This window comes from Piliocolobus tephrosceles, chromosome 15, assembly GCF_002776525.5.
Source record: "Piliocolobus tephrosceles isolate RC106 chromosome 15, ASM277652v3, whole genome shotgun sequence".
NCBI lineage: Eukaryota > Metazoa > Chordata > Mammalia > Primates > Cercopithecidae > Piliocolobus > Piliocolobus tephrosceles.
In genome coordinates, this window is record NC_045448.1 from 99382820 (window position 1) to 99409684 (window position 26865).

The following is a 26865-nucleotide window of genomic DNA, read 5'->3' on the forward strand; positions in this document are numbered from 1 at the left end:
TTCAGGTGTGTGCCACCACGGGACCTGGTGAAGTTTTTATTTTTTCAGAGAGATGGGATCTTATTGTGTTGCCTGGGCTGGTCTCAAACTCCTAGCCTCAAGTCATCCTCTTGCCTCAGCCTCCCAAAGTGCTGGGATCACAGCCGTGAGCTACTACGCCCAGCCTGAGAATTGATATTTGAAGAAGACACTTCTAAGACAAAGATGATTCCACTTCATTTTCTGTGCTCACAGCAAATGTTGCTAATAAATTGTGATTTTCTTTTCCTCGTTGAACTGGACCCGTCCTATGACTCCTTCTCAGTGCCGTGCTGGAGGCCACAGTTACCAGCTAGTTATGGTTGATACTTAAGAGAAAATTGATCATATGTAACCTGGGGACGTGGGCTCTGTGTCTCTTCCTTTAGACAACCTGCAGCCTGTCGTTGTATCAGCTAGGTTCAGCTCTTCTTTCATTCAGCAAACGTGGCCTGAATCTGAGCAACAGATGGAAGGGGAACCCAGTGCCTGCTTCTCTGGCATGCCCGTTGTAGCTTGGAAACTGGATGTGTGCCTTTCCTGCAGCACAGGTGCCGCTCTGCTGTGGGGGCATTGTTGCATGGGCTTACATCAGCCAGTGGAGGAATCTTCATTGGATTCATCCCGAATCTTAAACCATGAGCAGAAACTTCTCAAGTCAAGAATTGTACTTTAGGTCAGGGATTCTCAGCTGTGGCACTGTAGACGTTTTGAGCCAGATAATTCTTTGGGCAGGGGGGTACTGTCTTGTGCATTACAGGGTGTTTAATGGCAGCAGCCCTGGCCTCTACCTACTAGATGCCATAGCACACCCCCACCCCAGTCATGATAAAATTGTCTCCGGGCATTGCCACATGTTCCCCAGGGAGCAAAATTGCTTTTCACCAAGAACCACTGCGTTAGGCAAGGGAACAACAACAGCAAAGGCTGAGAGGCATGAAATGTACAAATTGGCAAAATAAGCAGGTCTAGTAGAAGTGTTGGGGTATGGGAGGGATGCTTGAGGCTGAAGTTGTAGAGTAGCTTGAGATCAGTTTGGGAAGGGCCTTGAATGCTATACTAAGAGGTTTGACATTTATCCTATGGGTTGTACAAATCATGGGAGGTCAGGAGAGGCTGAGTGAAGCGGAAGGAAGGGCAGCCAGAGGCGGAAGCCGGTAGAGGAGGCTTTAAGCTGATCAGAGCTTGGGTGAAAGAGGATGCACTGAACATCGCAGGCAGCATGGATCCTGGGTCCTTCCTCACCATTCCGTGTGTCTGGGGTGGGGTGATCCCTGCTTCTCTTCCCTCAGGAGGTTTTCCACAGCTGGGTCTGACACTGGGCCAGGTTTGAGATCCACAGCTCCTGCTCTGATTGTAGCCAAGACGAGCAGGTTCTGGAGAGGAGATGGGAAAGGAACTGGTTGTTGCATCCCAATGTTAGGCTCTGAAATTCTACGAGAGTCCCCACAGAAATGGCCACATGAATATTTCTGTGTCTTCTGTTGTGAGATGTTGGTGAGGAAGTTGTAAGTTAATGTTTTTATAAAGTCCCTTCTTTAAGGACCATTCAACAAATCTGTTTGTAATTTAGTGCCAGGAAAATGCTGGTTTCAGCAGAGCTGTGATGCTGCCTTTGCACGATGCTGCCTTTGCACAGCCGCAGACGCTGGTGGCGTGTTATCCCGGGTGTTGCTTTTTCCGCCTTGGTTTCCAGGCTCAGCTGGGTATTCTCTTCATCATAGGCATGTTGGTGTTCCACTCTCACGCCAGTTGTGTATGTGTCTTTCACCTTCGTCCCTTCTGTTCTTTTTTGGAGCCAGGTGGCAGCACCCAGTTGGATGATGCTTTGCTGCACTTGCAGATTAGAACGGTCACTCCGCCGTGATTATCCTGTCCCCAGCTCCCCAGCCCCCAGTGAACGTGTGCCACCGTGCACTCCCCTCCAGTGCTGTTTTGTGTGCCTATGTGTACTCTTCTCTCTTTTTGCTTCATTTAGTTTGACACTGTAATTGCAGAAGCGGCCAGCTTGATGTCCGGGAGCTGATCTCTCTCTACCCCTTCCTGTTGCCCACCTCCTCCTCCTTCACCCGGTCCCACCCCCCTCTTCATGAGTACGCAGACCTGAACCAGCTGACCCAGGGGGACCAGGAGAAGATGGCCAAGTGCAAACGCTTCCTCATGAGCTACCTGAACGAGGTCCGCAGCACAGAGGTAGCAAATGGCTACAAGGAGGACATTGACACAGCCTTGCTCAAACTGTACGCAGAGGCTGACCACGACAGCCTGCTGGACCTCCTGGTCACTGAGAACTTCTGTCTCCTGACAGACAGTGCTGCCTGGCTAGAGAAGCACAAAAAGTGAGTGCTCCCCTCCTGATACGACCAGGGCTTCCTGCCCTGCACCCTTACTGAGGCCCTTTGCTGGGGAGATCCTGGTGAAGTGACTTCACCTTAGCCAGTGTGATGTTTGCATTCCCAAGGACCTGTAGGTGACTGCCATGAAATCATAGTGACAGCAGATGCATGTGCTCCTCAGATGCCCTCTCTGTCACCACCGTCTGCAGACCCCTTGAAGGGATCTTGGAGGGCATTTGTTCTCACACCCATTCTTGAATGATCTGGAGTACAATTTGGAACTAGTACTGGGCTTTGTGAGTAAACGAAGTTATTTTTCTGTTTTTTTTATTACTTTATTACTATTTTTTTTTTTTTTTGAGACGGAGTCTTGTTCTGTCACCCAGGCTGGAGTACAGTGGCATGATCTCGGCTCACTGCAACCTCCATCTCCTGGGTTCAAGCAGTTCTCCTGCCTCAGCCTCCCAAGTAGCTGGGATTTCAGGTGTGTGCCACCACGCCCAGGTCATTTTTGTATTTTTAGTAGAGACGGGATTTCGCCATGTTGGCCAGGCTGGTCTAGAACGCCTGACTTAAGGTGATCCGCTCGCCTCACCCCCCCAAAGTGCTGGGATTACAGGGGTGAGCCTCTACGCCCGGCCATGAAGTTATTTTTAATTTCCTTTATAGCTTGCCTGGTATTCACTTGTGGGAGATGCCACATGTTTATTGGTAAAATTTACAGTGCATTTTAGTTACTGACTACTGAATTTACTGAATTGGATAGCTAGATAGATAGATTCAAAGGGAGGCTTCTTGATCTTGTTGATACATGGTATGGTTTTAAACTCTGCCTTCCTCGGCTGGACATGGGGGTTCATGCCTGTAATCCTAGCATTTTGGGAAGCCGAGGCAGGCAGATTGCTTGAGCCCAGGAGTTTGAGGCCAGCTTGGGCAACATAGTAAGATCTCGTCTCTACTAAAAATTAAAAAGAAATTAGCTGGGTGTGGTGGTGCACACCTGTGGTCCCAGCTACTCAGAAGGCTGAAGCAGGAAGATTGCTTGAGCCCAGGAGGTTGCAGCTTCAGTGAGCAGTGATTGCACCATTGCATTCCAGCCTGGGGACAGAGCTAGACCCTGCCTCAAAAAAATAAAAAACTGCCTTCCTTATGTGCATGAGTTAGTAGATGGCCTTATATATCATGGGCTGTTAATGCATAGTGCCTGGCTTTGTTGGGGCCAGCAGTAGATGGCCTTATATATCGTGGGCTGTTAATGCATAGTGCCTGGCTTGGTTGGGGCCAGCAGCTTCTCCATTCTGGGCAGCTCATACTTAGCCCAACCATTCTAGGCCTCAGTTTTCTTATCTTTAAAAATGAGAGGGGTTGGGTGATCCCTCAGCTCCACTTAGAGAACACGATTTTTTTTGGTCTATGATTTTTGTTAAGGATTCGAAATGACAAAAGCGTGGATGAACTCCCACAGAGACCCTGGGGTCACTGTGCTAGTGCTTGAGACGCCAGAGCCTTCCACATGGGTACTGGCCTTTTCAGCAGTTTCCATCAGCCACTTGGATATGCTATGGAATCAGTGTTAGTTTTCTCAGGAGGCAGAAAACACACTGCCACTTCATGGCAGTGACAAGGGATGGTGGGATCTGTAGAGTCAGCATGGCTTTCCAAAAGGTTAAGGAAAAGAGAAGGATTCATGTGGATGCCCCAGTATCTTGAGAGTGTGCCCTTGGAGGGAAGAAGCCTGACTTCTCGCTGGTCAGCCTACTCCAGTTTCCTGCTGGGGAGGCGGACCAGCAGTGTGGCACCCTTGCAGACTTCGGGAAGGTGCTGAGGGCTCACTGCCCAGGCAATGCCAATGCTATTGCCAATCTTTTCCATTTATAGGTGAGGAGTTAGAGGCTGGGGAAGTTAACCTACTTGCTCAAGGTCAAAGAAGCTGGAGTTGAAACCCAGGTTCTTGAACTCTGGGCACTCTGTCCCAGGACACTCCCTGACTCTGTGGTCTGCGAGGCCCGGACACTAGCCCTTCCTGCTTGTTCCTCATGTCTGAAGCCCCTGCCGTCCTTCTCAGTCACTGCTTAGGCAGCGTAGCTTCTGCATATTCTTCTAGTACCTCATAGGGGTTAATAGTAGTAGACCAAAGACATGAAATTATATTAACATTTGAAGCAAATCGTAAAGCAATTCCAGATGTGATTTTTCCAGAGTTTACTTTTTCAGCTCATCTTAGACTGGAATCAGATTCTTTTTGGAAGCTGATAGAGCATATATTTTTAGTATCATAAGTAAATATACAGAAATGAGAATCCTTTGATTGGTTGTTGTTGAACTACATGGGCGCGCACGTACGCGCACACACATACACACACACGTGTATTTTTTGAGACAGGGTCTCACTCCATCACCCAGGCTGGAGTGCAGTGGCACAATCAGGGCTCACTGCAGCCTCAACTTTCTGGGCTCCAGTGATCCTTCTGCCTCAGCACCCCAAGTAGCAGGGACTACAGATGTGTACCCCACACCTGGCTAATTTTTTTGAATATTTTAATAAAGATAGATCTCACTATGTCGTTGCCCAGGCTGGTCTTGAACTCCTGGGCTCAAGCCATCCACCCACCTTGGCCTTCCAAAGTGTTGGGATTACAGGCATGAGCCACTGCACCCAGCCTGAACTCAAGTTGAATAGAATATGGGGAGCTGGGAGTGGGGGGTGTCACTGTGTGAAGGTCGCCTCCAGGAGCTGAGGACCACAGGTTGTACTTACCACGTTGTCCTGTTTCAGGTATTTTGCACTTGGACTGCTCTATCATTATAATAACCAAGACGCGGCTGCAGTTCAGGTGAGTCTAGTAGCGCTCCCACACGATTTAAAAATTAGATCCCTATTTAATAAATGGTGCTGGGAAAATTGGCTAGCCATAAGTAGAAAGCTGAAACTGGATCCTTTCCTTACTCCTTATACGAAGATTAATTCAAGATGGATTAGAGACTTAAATGTTAGACCTAATACCATAAAAACCCTAGAAGAAAATCTAGGTAGTACCATTCAGGACATAGGCATGGGCAAGGACTTCATGTCTAAAACACCAAAAGCAACAGCAGCAAAAGCCAAAATTGACAAATGGGATCTAATTAAACTAAAGAGCTTCTGCACAGCAAAAGAAACTACCATCAGAGTGAACAGGCAACCTACAGATTGGGAGAAAATTTTTGCAATCTACTCATCTGACAAAGGGCTAATTTCCAGAATCTACAAAGAACTCAAACAAATATACAAGAAAAAAACAAACAACCCCATCAAAAAGTGGGGAAAGGATATGAACAGACATTTCTCAAAAGAAGACATTCATACAGCCAACAGACACATGAAAAAATGCTCATCATCACTCGCCATCAGAGAAATGCAAATCAAAACCACAATGAGATACCATCTCACACCAGTTAGAATGGCAATCAATCAAAAATCAGGAAACAACAGGTGTTGGAGAGGATGTGGAGAAATAGGAACACTTTTACACTGTTGGTGGGATTGTAAACTAGTTCAACCATTATGGAAAACAGTATGGCGATTCCTCAAAGATCTAGAACTAGATGTACCATATGACCCAGCCATCCCACTACTGGGTATATACCCAAAGGATTATAAATTATGCTACTACAAAAACACATGCACACGTATGTTTATTGCGGCACTATTCACAATAGCAAAGACTTGGAATCAACCCAAATGTCCATCAGTGACAGACTGGATTAAGAAAATGTGGCACATATACACCATGGAATAAAAAAAAAAAAAAAAAAAAAGAATGATGGTTTCCAGCTGCATCCATGTCCCTACAAAGGAAACCATCATTCTTAGCAAACTATCACAAGAAGAGAAAACCAAACACCGCATGTTCTCACTCATAGGTGGGAACTGAACAATGAGCTCACTTGGACTCGGGAAGGGGAACATCACACAATGGGGCCTATCATGGAGAGGGGGGTGGGGGGAGGGATTGCATTGGGGAGTTATACCTGATATAAATGATGAATTGATGGGTGCTGACGAGTTGATGGGTGCAGCACACCAACATGGCACATATATACATATGTAACAAACCTGCACGTTATGCACATGTACCCTAGAACTTGAAGTATAATAAAAAAAAAAAATTAGCACCGTGTACGTAATACTTAGTGTTACTTTAAAAAAAATTCACAAGTTGACAGAGACCACTTGTGCCTGATCTACACCCTTTTATACAGAATAGAAATGATTCTCTTTTAGAAAGTGAATTCCTGGAGGAATGTTGGCCAAGAGTTTTCTTCTCTTTGTCTCTCCGTCTCCTTAAAGAACATGATCAAGACTGAGTTTTTGAAAACTTAAGAAATGAAAATATGATTTCTCACAGAGTCACAGTATATCACTGCCCTTACCAGAAAATATAGTCATAGTATATCACTGCACTTACCAGAAAATGTAATCATAGTATGTCACTGCCCTTACCAGAAAATGTAGGCAGTGAATGACAGTCGGATTTATCATTTCCACTGTTAGTGATGATCAATGTTGCCAGTGAGCTGGGTAAGTTCTTATCCTTGGGTCACCTGTGACAAAACCACAGCTGGTGCACACCAGCCCCTTGTCCAAGGCCATGCATCCATGGTAGATCTGAGATCTGAACCGTGCTCCATTGGCCCGGCAGAGGTCCTGCACCCTGATCGAAATGGCATCGATTTATTAGCATTGTCACATTTTGTATCTTATGTCTTGCTACTGATCTTGAGAAAAGCCTTATCTCACACTCTCAGGTGACTTTCTCCCCATCATTATTCGTTATGCATTTGTACTGCACCATGTTGTTTCCTGATGTGCCCTTTTGCTTTATTTTGTGAGAGGCCAAGGGCATCAGCCCTATTCACCAAGCTCAAGTCAACCTCATGACTCTGGCAAGGCTGAACATGTATTTAGTGTTGGATTGGTTTGTGAGACTATTGTGGTAACCTGATTGCAGAGCAGAACAACAGCAGCAATGAAAAATGGGGTGGGGTGAATTAACATGTACCCAATGGCCAAGAGTAGATTTGGGTGTCAATGATAAAATTTTCATTTTCAAAAGCCTGGTATTCTCAGAATTACAGCTTTATATAAGTGTAGTAATAACCTTAGCAGAGCTGTAGAGAGATAGATTTGCAAACTTGAAATGATATGGGATAAATCTCCATATGTGGTAGAATTTTATATAAAATGGCACATTTCAAGGTATGTGTGATTATTTGGTTTGGGGAATTCTGTGTTGACGAAACGAGTATCATAAAAAGTGTTCATATGCTGACATCAGAATTCCAGAATTCATATGCCACGCCTGTTTCTCTCCTTCCTTGTGCTGTGGCTTGGAGGGGTGGTGTGGTGTGTGGGTAGGTGGGGCACGCCATGCAGGTAGTGCAGAAGGAACCCATGCAACCATCATCCTTTCCACGCCCACGTGATGCTGCCTCATTCCAGGGTCCTGAAAGTAAGCTTCACTTAACATGGTAGAGAAGTTTCTGGCTGAAAAAGCAAAAGGCTTTTATCACTGGAGTCTATCCTGAGCCCCCTGTGCAAAAGACAGTGGCAACTCAGGGGACAGAGTCACCAAAGCTTTTTTAAAAGCACAACATCTGCCTATCACAGTCCAAAGGAGACTTCAGAATCAAGAATGTCTGTGACGAAGAAGATGGAAACAGAGCCTGGCTTGTAGGTGAATCTTCTCTGTGTCAAGATGTTATCAGAGACTGTTTTGTTTATTTCATGAAGATACATTTTTAATATATTCACCTCCCTACATAGATTCTGTTTAGTTATTGAGAAAGAAAGAAAAGAAAAGAAAAAGAAAGAAAGAAACAAAGAGAAAGAAAAAGAATGAAAGAAAGAAAGAAAGGAAGGAAGGAAGGAAGGAAGGAAGGAAGGAAGGAACTGGGAGCTTTATTTTTATTTCTTGGACTTATGTCTTTTTACATTTCTTATTTTATTTTATTTTATTTATTTTTTTTTTTTGAGACGGAGTTTCACTGTCGCCCAGGCTGGAGTGCAGTGGCCGGATCTCAGCTCACTGCAAGCTCCGCCTCCCGGGTTTACGCCATTCTCCTGCCTCAGCCTCCCGAGCCTTTTTACATTTCTTTGTTTCTCCAAAACTAAACTAAAATTTAAGCACTTACAGTTTTTCCAACTACTTTAAAAGGTATTAAAAAGTCAAATAAGTAAACATATGTCATTTCTCAACTAATTCTAAGACACATGCCTTTACGATGTTTTTCTTTTCTTTTTCTTTTTTTCTTTTTGATTCCTTTCCAGTTGTGGGTGAACATTGTGAATGGCGATGTCCAGGACTGCACACGCTCAGACCTGTATGAATACATCGTGGATTTTCTTACCTACTGCTTAGACGAGGAGCTAGTGTGGGCCTATGCTGATTGGGTCCTACAGAAAAGTGAAGAGGTTTGTGCTTCATAAAAATGCACTCTTTTTGGTTGGGGGAGGTGGTAAAAACAGATCCCAGAAACTTTGATTTTAGGAGGGGAAAAGGAAGCTACATTTCAACCTCCTCCTCTGTTTTTTGTTGTTGATGTTGTTCCCCTTTTAATACCGTCCCTTGAGCTCTCTGGATTCTAGCTCTGGGGCAGTTCTGCATCTTGCTGCTGAGACATTCCATTGAGAATCCCCTTGCTGGGGCAAGTCACTTGTGTAGAAAAGCAAGACACATAGCCAGCTTGCATTTTTAGCGTCTTCTTAAGAACTTGTGTCTGTGAACCCCGCTCCTCGACCCCTCAGAAGTCTGACACTGCTGTTTTCTGGAGCAGGATTAGGTGGTTGCCCTGCAGGACTTGATCTTTGGGAGGAGGCAGCACCCAGACCTGGGCCACACCGGGCAGCCTGTTGCCCTCATTCCTGCTCCCACCATGGCCAACATGGAGCTGGTGGGCCTAGAGGAGGGAGGGGAGCCATGAGCAAGACTCGGCCTGTCTTGGAGGCTGAGAAATGCTGACAGTGAAAAAGCACCTGCTGGCTAGAGGGGAAGTAGCAGGCTCAGGACAGTATCCTTAGTAAAGCCCCACAGGTGACTGGAAAGAAGACAGCAGGCATGTCAGTTCTCATCGTGAAAAACGTATATGCTTCCATGGCTCCCCTCAGAGAGACAAAATGAGCTTTCTGATGCAGGACCTTGGTCCTGAATGGAGAGTTTCTGAGTGCTGCATCTGCCTTTCTAAAACCTGAGTTGGAATATATTCTCATATCCTCTGTGGTGCTGGCTTCCCTGGAAAATCCAGGGAATTTTCCCTGGAAAAGCCAGGCACTTGCACTTTGCATACTTGTTACTCCATCTTTATTTGCCTCAGTGCACACGCCTGTAGAGCACATCCTGACCGGGCTCACACACGCCTACAACGTGGATCTCAGTGGCGTTGCAAGGTTTAGGCCTCTCCCAATGCTTATGGATGATAACAGCAGAACATACATGGAATTCAGTTTACTGCACAGTGGACAATCCCCTGACAAAAGTCATCACTTAAATATCACAACAACCCCTCAGTGGGCATTAGCTACACATGAGGAAACTGAGGCTATAGTTGGTAGAGCTGGGACACAAATCCAGGCTTATAGAATCCAAAATTCATACCATCATACATGATATATGACTGTATTGGCCTTGTGAGGGGTGCATGTGTGCATGCATGTGATAGAACCTGCACACGTAAGTGCTCGGGGGGGTGCAGGGGAGAGCTGCTTTCCTGCCTGCCTCACTGTCCTTTCCTCGAACCAGGGGATTGGACCTGTGCCTCCACTTGATAGACACAGGAAGGCAGCCTGGAAACCTGCTCAGGGACTGGAGGCTCGGATCTCAGATTAACCATCTATCATAAATAACCCAGAGTAGATAATCCATGTTCAGAGAAGTGAGTTTACTGTACAGAAATTTCAGCACTTTTGATATCTTTTCACATACTGTTCGGCAACTGGCTATCCCTGTTCTTGGATGATCTTAATGTTATAAAATTGTTACTCCATGGGTTGTCAAAATCTGTCACCAATAAATGCTTTGTTCTTCAGTTGCCAATTTGCACAGGGTGTGTGAGGAGGGCTTCAGGGTTTAGGTTGGTTTTTCTGTCTTGATTTTTTGCCCTCTGGCCTTTTGACAGTACTTCATGCTGGGCTGTTTTTCTCCATAATTATATTTTTTAAACCACTGTATTGAGATATGATTGACATACAAAAAACTGTGCATATTTAATGTATTATGTCATCATATTTTAAGTGATGATTTTATCCAAAGCTTGAATGTGCAGTGACCAAAATAAAGATGAAGAAAAGGTGGGTTTGAGAAGCACAGCAACTGTATTGTCGCTCCTCTTTCAGGTCGGAGTTCAGGTTTTCACCAAGAGACCTTTGGATGAACAGCAGAAGAACAGTTTTAATCCAGACGACATTATCAGTTGCCTTAAAAAATACCCTAAAGCCCTTGTGAAGTACCTGGAACATCTTGTGATAGACAAGAGACTGCAGGTGAGCACTGCAGAACTTAGACTAAAGAGTGTGGGCTGGAGAGACGGAATTGAACTAGAACACTTTTTGGCATGTGGTTCTGTGTAATGTCTGTTCCCCGGGTGTGATCCATCTGTACTTATTGAGGGTCTGATGAGGGCCTTGAGGCTTACAGAAAGAGACCTGGTAGGTAGCTTTATTTTTTTCTCCTTCCGTCTCACCCCCACTCAGCTTTTATTTTTCCTCTCTTTTCCTTCTTTGTTATTATCCTTAAAGGAAATAAAGGGAGCTACACCTTTTTGTAGGTTATCTAAATTCTGTGGCCCTTACTTCCCAAAATCAGAGGTGACTTTTTGTTCTATTCCCCAGAGATGGTAACCTCATCTCAGTGTCATGGTTTCTGAGAGGGTTTCGATCCAGAGGGTGAGTGTCTGCCCAGCTCATGTCAGCGCAGCCCCGGGCTCCAAGCCCTGGCTGACGGGGGAGACCTTTGACTTTCCACTTGAAAACACTGTCTGCTTGGCTCCCCCTGTTTCCTGCAGAAAGAAGAGTACCACACTCACTTAGCTGTGCTCTACCTGGAAGAGGTGCTGCAGCAGAGGGCCTCCACCAGTGGCGAGGGCACAGAGGCCACCGAGACGCAGGCCAAGCTTCGGCGGCTGCTCCAGAAGTCTGATTTATACCGAGTTCACTTTCTCCTTGGTGAGGATGATCTCAGTGTTGTCTCCCTTTGGAAAAAACTCCTATCAAGGGGGTGGGAGGAAGCAGAGAGGAGGGCTTTGGCACAGCTCCTGGTTGATTCCACAGGGTGATTCTTTGAGCCTCTTCTTTTAAAATATTTTTTTAAATGAAGACAGGGTGTCGCTTTGTCACCCAGGCTGGTCTCAAACTCGTGGCCTCAAATGATCCTCCTGCTTCTGTCTCAGGTGCTGGGATTACAGGCATGAGCCACCACACTCAGCCCTTGCACCTCTTTTGACAGAGTCAGCCTCCCTGCAGGGAGAAATGAGGCTTCTTGTGCCTCTAAGATGGACTGGTGCCTCTAGATGGACAGTGTCCTTTGACTGATGGTGTTGGCGCTGCCCTGGTAGCTTTTAGACGTCTGTGTGCCTCTTGAGTGTCAAAGCACTGAGTCATTGTCTATTGAATGTCAAAGCACTGAGTCATAGTTCCCTCTGATGACTTCAGTCTCTGATCGAGGCTTACAGCAGGCACGGCCCCCAGCAGCCCACTCCCGGGCTGCTTAAGGCTCAGGTCCCTCGAGCTCTAAGCAAGAAGGTGGTGCAGGTGTCTTGGAGGGGATTTGGGTTTCCGTTCCTCAGGGGTACAGAGACCACAGTTTCTGTGTTGTGTAAAGTTCCACCGCGCAGCATGGTGCTTGCAACTGATAGAATTAACTCGTTTCTTGCCACATTCGACATAGAGTTTCTGGATTTATACTCACTGGGGTTAGCTATGTGTTTTTCTTTAATGGCCTTTACTACCATTTTTGATAACAAAGCATATCTAACACATGTGTTGTCTCCCTACAGCACATCACAACCTCCCTGAGCTTAGGAGCACTAGGCAGCACTTCAGCACTGTGCTGAAATCACCAATAAAAAGCACCAAAATGCAAAAACGTATGGCAATAAATAGCCTGTGAAAAGGAAACGTGTAGGTAGTACGAGAACTGAAGCAAGGAGGGAGGGCGCTCCTTCTTTGGCCTCAGCTCTGCGTCAGGCTCTGTGCTTGTCGCAAATGACCTTGCAGTTGCTGCGAGTGTTGATTGGGAGGTTACAAATAAATGTCAGCGAGTCGATGACTTTGTCAACACAGAATCCACAAGTAATGAGGATTGACTAGGTGTGCCAGGCATAGGTCGAAACGCGGAGGCTGCCTTATGACACGCAGTTTCCACAACCCTGTGAAGTGAGTCCTGTTTGTCCTCCATTTTTATGGAAGAGTGCACTGAAGCCCAGAGAGGTTACCCTGCTTGCCACAGGTCACACAGCGCATGAGCGGTAGAGCCAGAACACAGGTGTGGGTTGGTATTTCATGTGACCAGCAAACCCTGGTTCTGGCTTGCACCCGCACCTACATTAGGACTTCCGTGGCGCTCCGGCATGTGACCTCTGTTCACTCACCGTCCCTGACTGGTCAGTGCCAGGGTGTCCCGGCTATTGAATATTTTTACTCACTCCTGACTTACCCTTTTTCCTTTACAAATCTCCTTATAAAACTCACAGACCAACCACAAGTGTGTGGTTCAATGTTTGCGTTCTGCCAGCTTCTCTGAGTGTGTAAAGTGTGTCACTGTGCATTCAGGGTATGAAAATGGATGACACTTAGTCCTGGTCCTCAGAGACTCAGTTTAATGGGAATGCAGATAAGGGCAGGTACAGTTCTAGAAGGGCCAAGGAACCCACAAGCCATGCCTTGGGGTGGAGAGGTCAGAGGCAGCCTCCCGGAAGAGGCCCTAGATGAGCAGTCATTAGGTATAAGTCTGGGCTTGCAGGTAGCACAGGGAGCTTTCAGGCAATGGGGGTATCCCCCACAGCACTGTGGGAGGAGCACTGGAAATCCAAGAATACATAATTTTGTATCCTTTCTTAGTTAGATGACTTGGGGAGATGTCGGTCTAGGGAAGTTGTAAAAACGATTCCAGCCCATCCTCTCCACTCGGGGTGGCTGTGGGAGTCAAATATAAATGAGATGATAGATGTAGAAGTGTAAGTCACCACAATGATCGTTTTTTAACTGTGTGTGCACCTCTCCTGGGGCCTTAACTATGGCCGCCACTTAGTAATTATTTGTTGGCCTTCCACCGTGAGGATGAAGGCATTGCCTATTGTGGCTTCTGTGTCTGGTGTTATAAGGGGTGTACCTTGTAGGGCCAGCCCTTTGCTACACGGCTAGCAATGTCTGCCATGTTCTTTAGGCCTGAGGGATAGCCAAGATTCAAATGCCTATAATTTGATTATTAGCCTTGACCCTGAACTAAGGGTTGTCCTCGTAATATTTCTTCACAGTAGGAAGAGATCTTATAATCTCCTGAGGATGTAAAAACAGATGAGACTCACTTCTGGTCCTTAGAGACTCAGAGTTTAATTGCAATACAGATAAGGGCTGGTGCAGTTCTAGACGGGATGGGGTGGGAAGTTACACATGGGGTAGGAAGCAAGGTGACTTTGCCAGTGAGACACAGCCCTCTGAGGATAGGGCCTTGGTCAGGAATGGCACTTTGGGTTGTGTCATTTTCCTTAGGACCTGGAAGCTTAATTGCAGGTGAAAAAAAAAAACAAAAAAATCCTATTATTGGCAATCTTTTGTTGAATAATGTAGAGATGGATTTTGAATGAGTTCATATTCCATTTAATGAAATTACTTAAAATGGGAATAAAGGGGTTCAGCACACCTTTTGGGGGAAGTAGTGTTTGTTAGGAGTTTAGGGACATAGTGTCCTTCTATTTTAGTCAAAAGATACTGTCCTGGGAGGATAGGAGTGGTGATGGAGTGACTGGAGACCTGGAAAGCTGATACTCACTGAGCCACTGGGCCTTTCTGAGGTTGTGGTTCATTTGTTCTGTTCATCCTCTGAACACTGGAGAAAGGAATTATTCTGTGGTCCAGCTATACTTTTGAGTAGAGTCTGCCTTCTGTTTTACTAACACCCGGATTCACAGTGTGAAAATGCAAGAAAACCTTCCCTCAGTCATCTGGGTGCAGCATCTGGCATTGTGAGGGAGCCAGGTTCACTTTTCCCCTCCTGAAGCCCAGAGCAGCAAGGAGGCCAGTCGCTGGGCGGGTAGCCGGCGGGCCCCTTTCTTTCTGAGCCGTGGGTTCTGTCTCACAGAGAGGCTGCGGGGAGCTGGGCTGCCCATGGAGAGCGCCATCCTGCACGGGAAGCTGGGCGAGCATGAGAAGGCACTGCATATCCTGGTGCATGAGCTGCGGGACTTCGCAGCGGCCGAAGACTACTGCCTGTGGTGCTCCGAGGGCCGAGAGCCACCCCACCGCCAGCATCTCTTCCACACGCTGCTGGCCATCTACCTGCGTGCTGGCCCTGCCGCCCACGAGCTGGCCATGGCTGCTGTGGACCTGCTGAACCACCACGCCACCGAATTTGATGCCGCCCAGGTGCTGCAGATGCTGCCTGACACCTGGTCAGTGCAGCTCCTCTGCCCGTTCCTGATGGGGGCCATGAGGGACAGCGTCCACGCCAGGAGGACCATGCAGGTGGCTCTCAGCCTGGCCAGGTCCGAAAACTTAATCTACACCTACGATAAGGTGAGTGCCGGCCCTCACAAGCTGCTTCCTGGTCAGTCAACATTGCATTGAAGGTAGATTTTACTGATGGGAAAATAGTCTGTGTCAGTTTTTCTTTCTTTCTGTCTCTGACTACAACACATCAATATCTGGTCCTATTCATAGACACTGAGGTCTGTGTGAACAGAGGCCGAGGCTGGGCTGGTAGGTGTAACATCAGTGTAATTTTTCTCCCCTTTTGGACGCTGGTGATTAAGAGAGTCTGTGGGAGAGGCTGTGGGGAGGAGAGCAGCATCAGAATATCAGGCATTTACCCAGCACATGCTGTGTGCCAGGCACTGACCTAGGCATTGTATGCCATGCTAGCATTTTGTCATCATGACAGTTTTATGCAGTATCTACTGTCAGCACCTCCATTTCACAGGAGAGGAAACTGAGGCACAGAGCAGTCACATGCTCAGGCAATGGACACACCCATAGCTGCCTCCCAGGCCGGTTCAGAACCCCACATTCCTGGTCCCCACGCTGTACTCCCCTTCTGGAGACTTCTTTCTTGTGGGCCTAAATTCCACATGGCTGGCAGAGTCTTCTTTCCAGAGCGGGAATCCGACATGTTCCCCTCCCACTTAGAAGCCTTTGCTGACGCCCCCTGGCCTGGAAGATGCAGTCCCATCTCCTTCGACCCATCCCTCCCCACCTCTCTCTGCTCCCCAGCTCATGTCCTGGCTTTAGCACACAACCTTCCAGATGTGACTTGGTATTTCATACTTCGCTGCTTTTGCAAATGCTGTACCCACTGCCTGAGATATTCTTACCTTTTTCTTTGTGCCCAGCAAATGCCCAGTCAAAACTTAGCCTAAGTAATTTTTTCCCTGGGTGAAGCCATCTCATACCTCTTAAATAGAGTAATCACCTTCTCTTTCACCCACCTTTTACTTCGTGTTTGCATTCACAGTTGTCACCCTGTACTATTAGAGTTTGGGTTCTTTGAGGAGAAGGAACCTCATTTCTTTATCTCAGTGTCTGTGGGGCTAAGCCTGGCATGTTGGAGGCATCTAATCCATGTTTGTGGAATGACCGATGCAACTAAGGAGGGTAGGATGAATCGCTAAGTTGCTGCTTGATCCTGCCAGTAGACCAGCCTGCCTCTGTTGACACAAGTGAATTGTGTAGAAAAACTTTATAACTTTCAGAACTCAAGTCCTGTTTATCAGAGAGGGACCGATGGCATTAAGACTCAGTTTCACCACCTACCTCTAAGGAAATGGAAGGGTGTCTCCCAGGATCAGCCAGGAATATGCCACTCATTCACTGTATGACTTTGACTACATCCGTTATTTGTGCTTTACTTTTCTTATTTGCAAATGAGAGAACCCTGGAATTACACTATTATATGGTCCCAGTCAGCATTAACATTTATGACCTTCTAACAGGCCTTGCTTGAAATGAGCAGAGCCCAGAGAATGTTGGAAAAAGGATCTTGGGTAGAAATGCCTCAGCCAGACAAGCAGTAATTACTTTTGTGAAATAAGAAAAGCAATTGTGTAGCTTTCTTACTTCTCCAGTTACAAAGGATGATTTTATTTACACCTTTAGCATTTCGTTTCAAGAAGTTGATATTAAAGAAATCCTCATCATAATAATATTATTAAAGAAATTCTCATCATAATAATAAGCCATGGAGTAATGCATGTCAACTCTGCAAAACCAGAACGTAGCCACTTTAAGTATACTTAACACATAACAGCATTCTCAGTCTTGGTTTCTTTTTGCAGATGAAGTTGAAAGGAAGCTCAGTCCGACTCTCAGACAAAAAGCTTTGTCAGATATGCCAAAATCCCTTTTGTGAGCCTGTGTTTGTTAGATACCCAAATGGTGGTCTTGTGCACACCCACTGTGCTGCCAGCAGACACACAAACCCCAGCTCATCCAGCCCTGGCACTCGGACTTGAAAAGCTTGGCCCAAGGGTGCGAGGGGAACTCCAAGTTCTTTCTGAGCCTGCTGGACGTGAAGAGCAGACGACCACCATGCTCTGTGTCAGCCAGGACGAAGGGAGACATCTGGGTGCCAGGGAGCCTTCCGTCCACACGCAACAAGGACTCCTCATTGCTGACCGGGCTCTATGAATGTACATGGAAAACCCCTAAAAATCCCAAAAATAGAGACATACAAGAGTTCACCTGTCCAGGTACATAGTAATCCAAACAGAGGTCTACTTTGAAAAAAGAAGGGCGTCTTCCTCATACAGTCCACACCCAGGTGGAGGATCCCCCACCACCCCCACACTCCAACCTTTAGACTCATGTTTGCACTGGAAACGTGGCTTCGGCATGGCTGGAGACAAAGCCCTCTCTTGCCTGGGTGAGTGGCGAGGGCACAGAGCCTCATGGGGGTCAGCCTTGCCCTCCTGCAGAGATACATTTTCCATCCACGCCACTCACTCGTGGGCCCGTTTCCCAGGGCTACCTCGTGGGCTCTGCCTTTGCCCTAAGAAACAGCTGACCCTGGAGAAGTACCTTTGTTCCTTCTTACTTCCTCTCTGGCTCTCAGCTCCCAGAAGATTCTGCCTTGTGTACCCAAGCACTCACTCTTGGGTGAACTCATGCTTCTGGCTGCCTAGCAAGTGAAGATCTATTGAGAAACTGAGAACACTCCAAGAGAGAAGCTGCTCTCCCGATCTTGAAGAAGCTGCAGACACGGGAAACCCACGGCGGGCAAGGGCCCAGCTGTGTGCTCCTTTCCTGTTGTGGCATCTGCTGATTTGAAACTCCATGATGAACACATTGAACTAAACGTTTTTATTTAAATTTGTATCATGTTCGTAGTTGCTCTCTTGTTGAGAGAGTCATCTGTCCTGTTTGTTAGGGATATTTTTTCTTGTTAAAATGTACCTCCTCTTGAATACTCGAGAAATTCAAAGGGAAGCGTGGTCGGCACACACTGAGCATTCTTTTCTGGAGAGGCCGTTTTTAGCCTCGCACCTTTAGCAGGACGGGCAGCAGGTGGAAGGGTCCATGTGCTGGACGGGGGTGTCACCTCCTGGATGGCCCACCCTCCCGAGGACATCCAGACAGGCTGTGTCATGTTCCAGCACTTTATGTGCCTGCTCTGAGGTGTCCTGAACACACAGCAACGGCCTCTCATTCATCACAGGCTGGAGATTCCTTTTGTGTTTCTGTATAACATCGACGATGAGCTGAAGCTGTTGTCACTTCACTGCCCTCTTCGGAATTTCTTCATTGTGATGACGGATTCTATTAGGGGCTAACAATAAAGGCAGTCTGCCCACTGCTATCATGCTTGGGAAACAAGCGTCAGCTTGTACATATGACAAGAGAGGACCCCGTATACACCCTCTCTTCATCAGCCCAAGCCTTACTGAGGTGGGATGAAGACCTCATTCTCTGTTCTGTTCTTTAAAACATGTGTCCTGAACTAATATTGGTCCATGTATTTTTTTGTCCTTTTGGGACTCTTATGTGGGCCAAGAAGCAAAAACATCCATGTGTTGTTTGGGGGGAATTGGCACCATTTTTTCCTGACTATGTTTCAATTAACTAAAGAATAAATGATGAAGAAATTCTCCTTGTAGCACAACTGTATGCTGTGTAAATTGGTGGGAGCTCAAAGCCCAGTCACGTGTTTTACCTGTGGGTGACTCTGTTGTAGAATGGTCATATTACTGCATATGTTATCAGGGTAACTTGTGAGTTTGAGTTTATATTTCTCAAAGAACAAGTTGCCCTTATATGCAACATTGCACTACTAAAAGCTCTATTTCCCTGTACACAAAATGGGTAAAATCTTGAAAAAGTTTAGCAATTTCTCATTCCTAACACGGAGACGGAGTCTCACTCTGTCACCCAGGCTGGAGTGCAGTGGTGCAATCTTGGCTCACTGCGACCTCCACCTCCTGGATTCAAGCGATTCTCCTGCCTCAGCCTCCTGAGTAGCTGGGACTACAGGCACCTGCCACCACGCCCAGCTAATTTTTGTATTTTTAGTAGAGACGGGCTTTCACCATGTTGGCCAGGATGGTCTCGGTCTCCTGACCTCATGATCTGCCTGCCTCGGCCTCCCAAAGTCCTGGGATTACAGGCGTGAGCCACCGCGCCCGGCCAATACTAGTCTTTTTTATTTTTTCACTGAACATTGATCAATACTCTAAAATGTTTGTCATCCTTTAGAATAGTGGGAATTAAAGTTGAGGAGTTTTCCATCTCTACCAAATCCTTAACCACAAGCAGCATTCTATTACAGTATGAAGAACTGTGTCATATGTTAAAACTGTACTCTTCTCTAACCTTCCTCTCACTCCTACAAGGTCCTTTTCTCAAGTCATATTTTTGAGAGAAATGTATGGTTCTTTCTCACAGGCCTGCTGATTTGTGACTGTGCCATTGAATAGAGCAATTAGATCCATCAGACCTTTTTCCCCTCATGAGGTTCAGTGGAACCATTCTAGTTAAAGCAGCATGAACTGAACTCAGTTTACATTCATATTCTATGGGCAATACCATTTGGTTTTTGGAAGTGCTTATCTGCTGTTCCCTATCAAGTATTAATGTAGGAATGTCACGCGGGCTGCGTTGCACTGGGCTGAGTTCAGCTGCGGCGCTCCCACCGATGCGTGCTTACGTGTGCTTCTCACCTCTGGAGCGCAGGCAGGTGTCTGCAGGGTCCCAGCTCTGGGGCAGCCCTTGCTTTTTTGCTTGCTCTCCCACAGAAACCTACGTCCTTGCAACTTTATCCTTCGCATCTAATTGGGTCCCAAATACACAAAATGTACAAATGTAAACTTGCTCATTTTATTAAAATTCTTTTAGTTCTTTGTTCTTTCTGTAATTTTTTAAAATAAAAATTGCCTTGATGGAGTGATGGTTTCCACTCGCACCATACCTAGTCTAAAGAGTTCTAGAATCTGTACCTTCTTGCTTTTCCTGGCACCTGCAGAGGACTTGAATTGCCAACCCCTTAAATTCTGCTATTGTTTTACCAAATTTTAACGTGTCTGCTTCTGAATTTACCCAATGCATATTTCAGGGTGCTCCTTGACATTGGCTGCGTTCAGATTAATCATGCACTGAGGAATTCAACCAGGGAGATTTCTGATTACTTCTTATCTAGTTCACCTTTTAGCCAGATACTCTTAAATAAGCCTGCTACTCTTGGATTTCTAACCCTGAGCATATTCAAAGAACGTAACTCTTACAAAACTTACCTTTTAAATTTGGCCTCATCCCCTACACTGTTGCTCATGGCGGGTCTTTCAGCCATCCTGGTGAATTTCAGAGCACTTTCTCATGTTCTTTAATTCCAGGTAGTGTTCTAGCCCTGAAGAAAGGGATATGTTCACACACATGATAATCCTCTGAGTTTTTTGTTTTGTTTTTCATGAGATGGAATGACGCTCTTGTTGCCTATGCTCGAGTGCAATGGTGTGATCTCGGCTCACTGCGACCTCCACCTCCCGGGTCCAAGCGATTCTCCTGCCTCAGCCTCCTGAGGAGCTGGGATTACAGGTGCCCATCCACCACACCCAGCTAATTTAAAATATATATATATATTTTTAGTAGAGACAGAGTTTCACCATGTTGGCCAGGCTGGTCTTGAACTCCTGACCTCAGGTGATCCACCTGCCTTGGCCTCCTAAAGTGCTGGGATTACAGACGTGAGCCACCACGCCTGATCTCCTGAGTATTCTGACCCTTTTTCATGTCAGTGGATTGGGGTGAATCCCAAATACGTGTGAATAGAGATGAGGCATCATGAACTCACACATATTTGAAATTGAAGAAGCTGAGGCACTGAGTGTCAAGGCAGTTTTCCTGGAGTTGGAGGAGGTGCCAAGCTAGATCTGTGGTTCCCACCCGCAGGTCCTCCCACCTGGGGCTTCACCAACCATGAACAGATAACCAGAACACAGCCCAGGGTGGACTCGCATTGGCTTTTAGATTCCAACCATCGCATTGCGGTTTTTAGAAAATCATAAAGCAGCAGGTGCAATATTCTTTTCTCATTTTTACCTCATTGGTATCTGAAGGCCCATTAGCATATTAGAGAATAAGTAAGAGGGGGCCTTTAGACGTATAAACCCGACTGGAAAGGAAGACGTGTAGATTCACACTAACTGCATTGTGAGAGTGTTACAATGGCAGATTAGGCTAAATGGTTGGAGAGAGAGTGTGTAAATTGATGTCCTAAATGTGTCTGTCAGTGAAAGCAAAGACTGGTGTCTGACTCAGTTAAATGGACTGTGACTCGTGTTAGAGTAATTAGATACTAACTAACACCCCATTTGCTCTTAGCAGATCTGTCAACCTTAGCGTTTGAAATGAAAATGTACAAGAATCTAGACCATATGGACTAGAGGCCCTTTCACCTTCTCAAAAAAGCTAACTGGCTGGAGCACCGTCCAAGGCTTGTTAACAGTTGTTGGGAGATAAGCACTGGAATTAATGAAGCCTGCTTTTCCTTAGCTTGCAACTGGGGGAGGGAAACAAATAGCTATCATTCCGCCTGCAGTCCAGAGTCATAAATCAGTTAAATAAGATCACGTGGCAAGAAAAGCTTGGAAAGCAATGCATGCAACTCAACAGGACGAGCATGACTTGAGAAGTCAAAGGTCAGGTGTCGGGAGCATGGACCTCTTGGGGCTCTGACACCCCTGGCTGTGGGCCTCGGTGCGTCAGGTCACCCAGACCTCCGTGCCTGCATCAGTCCATTTTTGCATTGCTCTAAAGAAATATTCGAGACTGGATAGTTCATAAAGAAGAGGTTTATTTGGCTCATCGTCCTACAGGCTGTACAGGAAGCATGGTGCTGGCATCTGCTTCTGGGGAGGCCTCTGGAAGCTTCCAGCCATGGTGGGAGGCCAAGGGGGAGCAGATGTATCACATGACGAGTGTGGCAGACAGAGAGCAAGGAGGAGGTGCCAGCCTCCTTTCAACAGCCAGCTCTCACGTGAACTGACAGGGTGAGGACTCACTTATTACTACAGGGAGGTAATTCATGAGGGATTCGCCCCCAAGTTCCAATACCTCCCACTAGGCCACCTCCAACTCTGGAGGTTAATTTCAACATGCGATTTGGAGGGCAACACACATCCAAACCATATCAGCAGCATCGTCCATAAACAGGAGGTGGAACTGGGCAGTATCTGAGTTCTCGTGTTAACCTTCTATTTATTCCAAGCAATGGAAGTCAGGGCAGGGTAGCAGTATGGTCTCAGCCTTCATTACCAAAAGATGTCCTCTAGGACCCAGGGTCTCAAGTGGTCCTTGAAAGCACCAAGCAGAGGGACCATGCACAGCATCCCACAGGTGTGCCCCCACAGGTATGTGTGAGTGCTCCAGAATTTTATTCTGGAGCATGGTTCCTCAATTCGGAAAGTGACTCTAGCCCACTCCACCCCTCAATTCCAGTTCCAGCTGGAGCCAGGAGAGGAGTTGGTCTACACATACCTTTTTTCAAGTGGTTTTCAGTTTCCCCTTTTCCTCCAGCCTCTGCCTTGCCTTGCCTTGTCTTTCCTATACTTTCCTTTCCTGTTCCTTTCCTGTCCTGTCCTGTCCTTTTTTGAGATGGAGTCTTGCTCTGTCACCCAGGCTGGAGTGCAGTCGTGTGATCTCAGCTCCCTGTAACCTCCACTTCCCGGGTTCAAGCGATTCTCCTGCCTAAGCCTCCCGAGCAGCTGGGACTACAGGTGCATGCCATCATGCCCAGCTAATTTTTGTATTTTTAGTAGAGATAGGGTTTCTCTATGTTGGCCAGGTTGGTCTCGAACTCCTGACCTCAAGTGATCCTCCTACCTCAATCTCCCAAAGTGTTGGGATTACAGGCTTGAGCCACTGTGCCCGGGTCCCCTTGCCTTTTCTCATGTGCTCTAGCTTTCACAAGTCCTTTTCTCTTTCAGATTCCATGTGTGTGCCACTAAGCTGGGGAGGCCAGTCCCCAACCTGACCTCAACAGGAATGTGAGCTAAGATGACGCGATGTGCTTTGAGCTGACTCACCCAGCCCCTGCCTCTGTCTGGTCGCCCACACACGTTTATGATTTACCTCCACAGCAATGTGCATGATAGAACTGGGGAAGTCAGTCGGCCCACGCTCCCTCACTCCCGCCTCTGCAGCCAGCACATTATGGTAAAACGCCACCAACTATTTCCAAACTATTTTTAATACGTTGCTGACTTATGGACAGCTATTGACTGAAGCTCATAAATATGACTGAAATCCTAAACTTTTACTTTCTTAAGAATTAGAGTACAAGAGAGCATTTCCCAGTTGTTTATAGGACATCATGATGTACAGCTCTAAAGAAATTCAGTTTCCTTGACTTCAGTCGGTTTACAAGAATGTATTCCCTTTATATGAGTAAACATAGTCAGAAACTCAATTTTATGCCCTCCCCCAAAAAGACAGGTTATCATATTACTGGCCTGGCTATATTTAAGTGCATTTTGCATGTATGTTAATATTCTTTCCATTTTCATAGTGTATTTTTTATTGTGGTAAAATATAGCATTAAGTTTATCATTCTAACAATTTTTAAGTGTATAGTTCTGTGGCATAAATACATTTACGTTGTTATGCAATCATCATTACCATCCATCTCCAGAACTTTCTGCATCACCCCAAACAGAAACTCTGTCCCCATTAAACACTAATTCCCTGTTTCTCCCTCCTCAGTCCCTGGCACCCACCATTCTACTTTCCGTCTCTATGAACTTGGCTATTCTAGGTATCTCATAGAAGTGGAATCACACAGTATGTGTCCTTTCGTGACTGGCTTATTTCACTTGGCATATTGTCCTCAAGGTTCACCCATGCTGTCGCATGTGTCAGAATTTTCTTCGTTTTTTATGGAGAGAGAATCTCGCTCTGTCACCCAGATTGGAGTGTAGTGGCACGATCTCAGCTCACTGCAGCCTCCACCTCCCGGGTTCAAGGGATCCTCCCGCCTCAGCCTCCAAGAAGCTAGGATTACAGGCGCATGCCACCATGCCCAGCTGATTTTTTGTATTTGTAGTAGAGACAAGATTTCACCACATTGGCCAGGCTGATCTCGAACTCCTGACCTCAAGTGATCTGCCCGCCTCAGCCTCCCAAAGACTGGGATTACAGGCATGAGCCACCACACCTGGCCATGAATTTTCTTCCTTTTTAACACTGAATAATATTCCATTTCACGATTTTAAAATAATATAGTTACCAAGAGTGTATGTGCATAGAGTATTAGAGTATTTGCATTTATTTTACATAAAATTAGAATTGCTGTTTTGTATATTCATATCAACATAGAAAAATATAACCCTATATCAGCCCATCTAAAAGTCCTTACTGTCCTAATCCCTTCTATTGGGTCCAAACAGACCAACAAGCAGAGCTCATGAATGGTCTAAGGTGGGCCCTTGAAAATGGGTTCAAAATCAGCACGAGGTCTTTGCCAACAAGGAAGGGCACAAAGGTTTCCCTATCCATGATGTGACACTTGTTCATCTACAAAGGTCCGCATAAAGCTGATTCAGAATGAGATCCAGACTAACTTACAGGAAAATGTGGCCAGAGCCAGGGCAGCTGCTGCCCTGTAGGTCAGAGCAGATGACAGAGTGGCCACCTGCCCTGTGTGTTTCATTAGCAGGTCTCCTAATGAAGGTTTACACGTTTTCCATCTTGTTTCCCAACCCCTCTTCATATAAACCTCTACAACATCTTTTGGGAAGGGAAGGAGGTGTGCCGTGTGCCCAGATCTCTAGTCACGCCCCTTCTTGGATGGCTGCTCCAGCTAGTAGGGCTCCAATTCCTGTTTTTGAGAGGGTCACCACTGCATGACGTCTGGAAGTGCAGAGAGCTGCTGAAGCTGGTCACAGGACAGGAAGAGGACATTTATCCTCACTTTTCCTGGGAGGGCAAGACATGACTTTGCAGGCAGTATAGACAGCATGCGTGTTTTTGTCTGGGCTTGGGAGGGGAAGGGCTGGTATTCACATCTCCCTGTGTATCAGTTGGGGCACAGTGCCTCAGCAAATTAGAACCAGCCTGTTTCCTTGGTCAGGCTCCTTCTCCCACTGCTATGGTGTCTTGATGCTGTAGATTTCCTAACACATTTCCACACCTGCATTGCAGGCCCATGTCCTGGGCGATTCCTAGTGGAATAGACCACAGCAAAGGTAATGCAATTATAGAGGAAGGTTGGCTGTCCCATCACATCAAACTTGAGAGCCTCCTGTAAACCCATCATTATCTCTGCTCCCATAACTGTAATTTCATGCAACTGAACGATGGAAACACGCAGCGGCAGTGCCAGTTTCCTATCTGTGCTCGATTTGCTCCTGCTGGTGTAATTTTCAGGTATCTTGTGTATATACAAATACTAGAAAACAAGCTGCTGCTTAAGCAGCAACCGACAGGGAAGGTCAGCTGTTCCCTACCACCATGGCCGTGCCAGGATGCACATTGCAACAGTCAGTGTTCTCCAGAGAAAAAGAACCAATAGGAGAGAGAGAGAGAGAGAGAGAGAGTGAGTGATTGAGAGACTGATTTATTATGAGGAATTGACTCAGGCCATTCAGGAGGTTGAGAAGTTTTATATTCTGCCATCAGCTTCTGGAGACCCAGGAAGGCCTGTGATGTAATTCAATCCAAGTCTGAAGGCCTGAGAGCCAGGGAGCTGATGGTCTAAATCCCAGTCTAAGGGCAGGAGAAGATGAGAGGAGATATTCCAACTCAAGCACTGAGGCAAGTTAAAAACAAAAAGGCAAATTCCTCCTTCCTCTGCCTTCCGTTCTATTCAAGCCCTCAATAGATTGGATGATGCACACACATTGGGAAGGGTAGATCTTGCCTGAGGCCCCCAACTCCGAAGCTAATCTCTGGAAACACCCTCACAGAGGCACCCAGAAAGAATGTTAATTCTGGGCATCCCATGGCCCAGTCACATTGACACATGAAATTGATCCACTGGGCCAGGAAGACAGAAGGATCTTTCTGTCTGGGAACCATCTGGGGCTGTTGAGCTGGCGAGTCGCCTTGTTTCCTCCTGGGGCAGAGCCTCAGCAGCAATGACTTAATCCAAGTTTATGATCATGTTCATGCAACTGCAGAATTAGCAATGACCTGGCCATCGAGGGAGGCAGCTCAGGGACAGAGGGACTCACCAAGAACTGTATTTCATGCAGACTGGGCAGTTTCTCCCTTGTTCTTTCGTTCGTTCATTCATTCATTCATTCATGTGTTCAATTATGCATTCATTCCACAAGTATGTGTAGGGAGACTGCAGTGTGCCAGGCATTGTGCAAAATTCTGTGGATAAATGATGAAAAAACCAACAGATCTTGGCAAAGACTTTGTGCTGATTTTGAACCCATTTTCAAGGGCCCACCTTAGACCATTCAGGAGCTTTGCTTGTTGGTCTGTTTGGACCCAATGGAAGGGATTAGGGCAATAAACAGATGACTTTTAGATGGTCTGATATAGGGTTATATTTTTTATGATGATATGAATATATAAGATAGCAATTGTAATTTTATATAAAATGCATCCAAATAGTCTATGCACATACACTTTTGGTAACTAAATATACAACTTAAAACCCATGAAATGGAATATTATTCAGTGTGAAAAAGGAAGAAAATTCTGACACACACTACAATATGGATGAATCTTGAGGACATTATGCCAAGTGAAATAAGCAAGTCACAAAAGGACACATACTTTGTGATTCCACTTCTATGAGACATCCAGAATAGTCAAGTTCATAGAGATGGA

At 46.2% G+C, this 26865-nt stretch overlaps 1 protein-coding gene across 3 annotated transcripts in view; it reads left to right on the forward strand.

The window, feature by feature from the left end:
* Positions 1-26865, forward strand: part of TGFBRAP1 (transforming growth factor beta receptor associated protein 1) — a 79334-nt gene that overhangs the window by 46226 nt on the left and 6243 nt on the right. For 2 of the 3 annotated variants that reach the window (XM_023211317.2, XM_023211316.1), the window contains exons 6-12: positions 2016-2357; positions 5131-5188; positions 8665-8808; positions 10726-10872; positions 11394-11553; positions 14687-15120; positions 16875-19974. In XM_023211317.2, the coding sequence (XP_023067085.1) occupies positions 2016-2357; positions 5131-5188; positions 8665-8808; positions 10726-10872; positions 11394-11553; positions 14687-15120; positions 16875-17051 (1462 nt within the window). In that variant the 3' untranslated portion in view covers positions 17052-19974. Of the gene's footprint in view, positions 1-2015; positions 2358-5130; positions 5189-8664; positions 8809-10725; positions 10873-11393; positions 11554-14686; positions 15121-16874; positions 19975-26865 lie in introns of those variants that run through there. The other variant, XM_023211315.3, reaches the window with a different exon arrangement.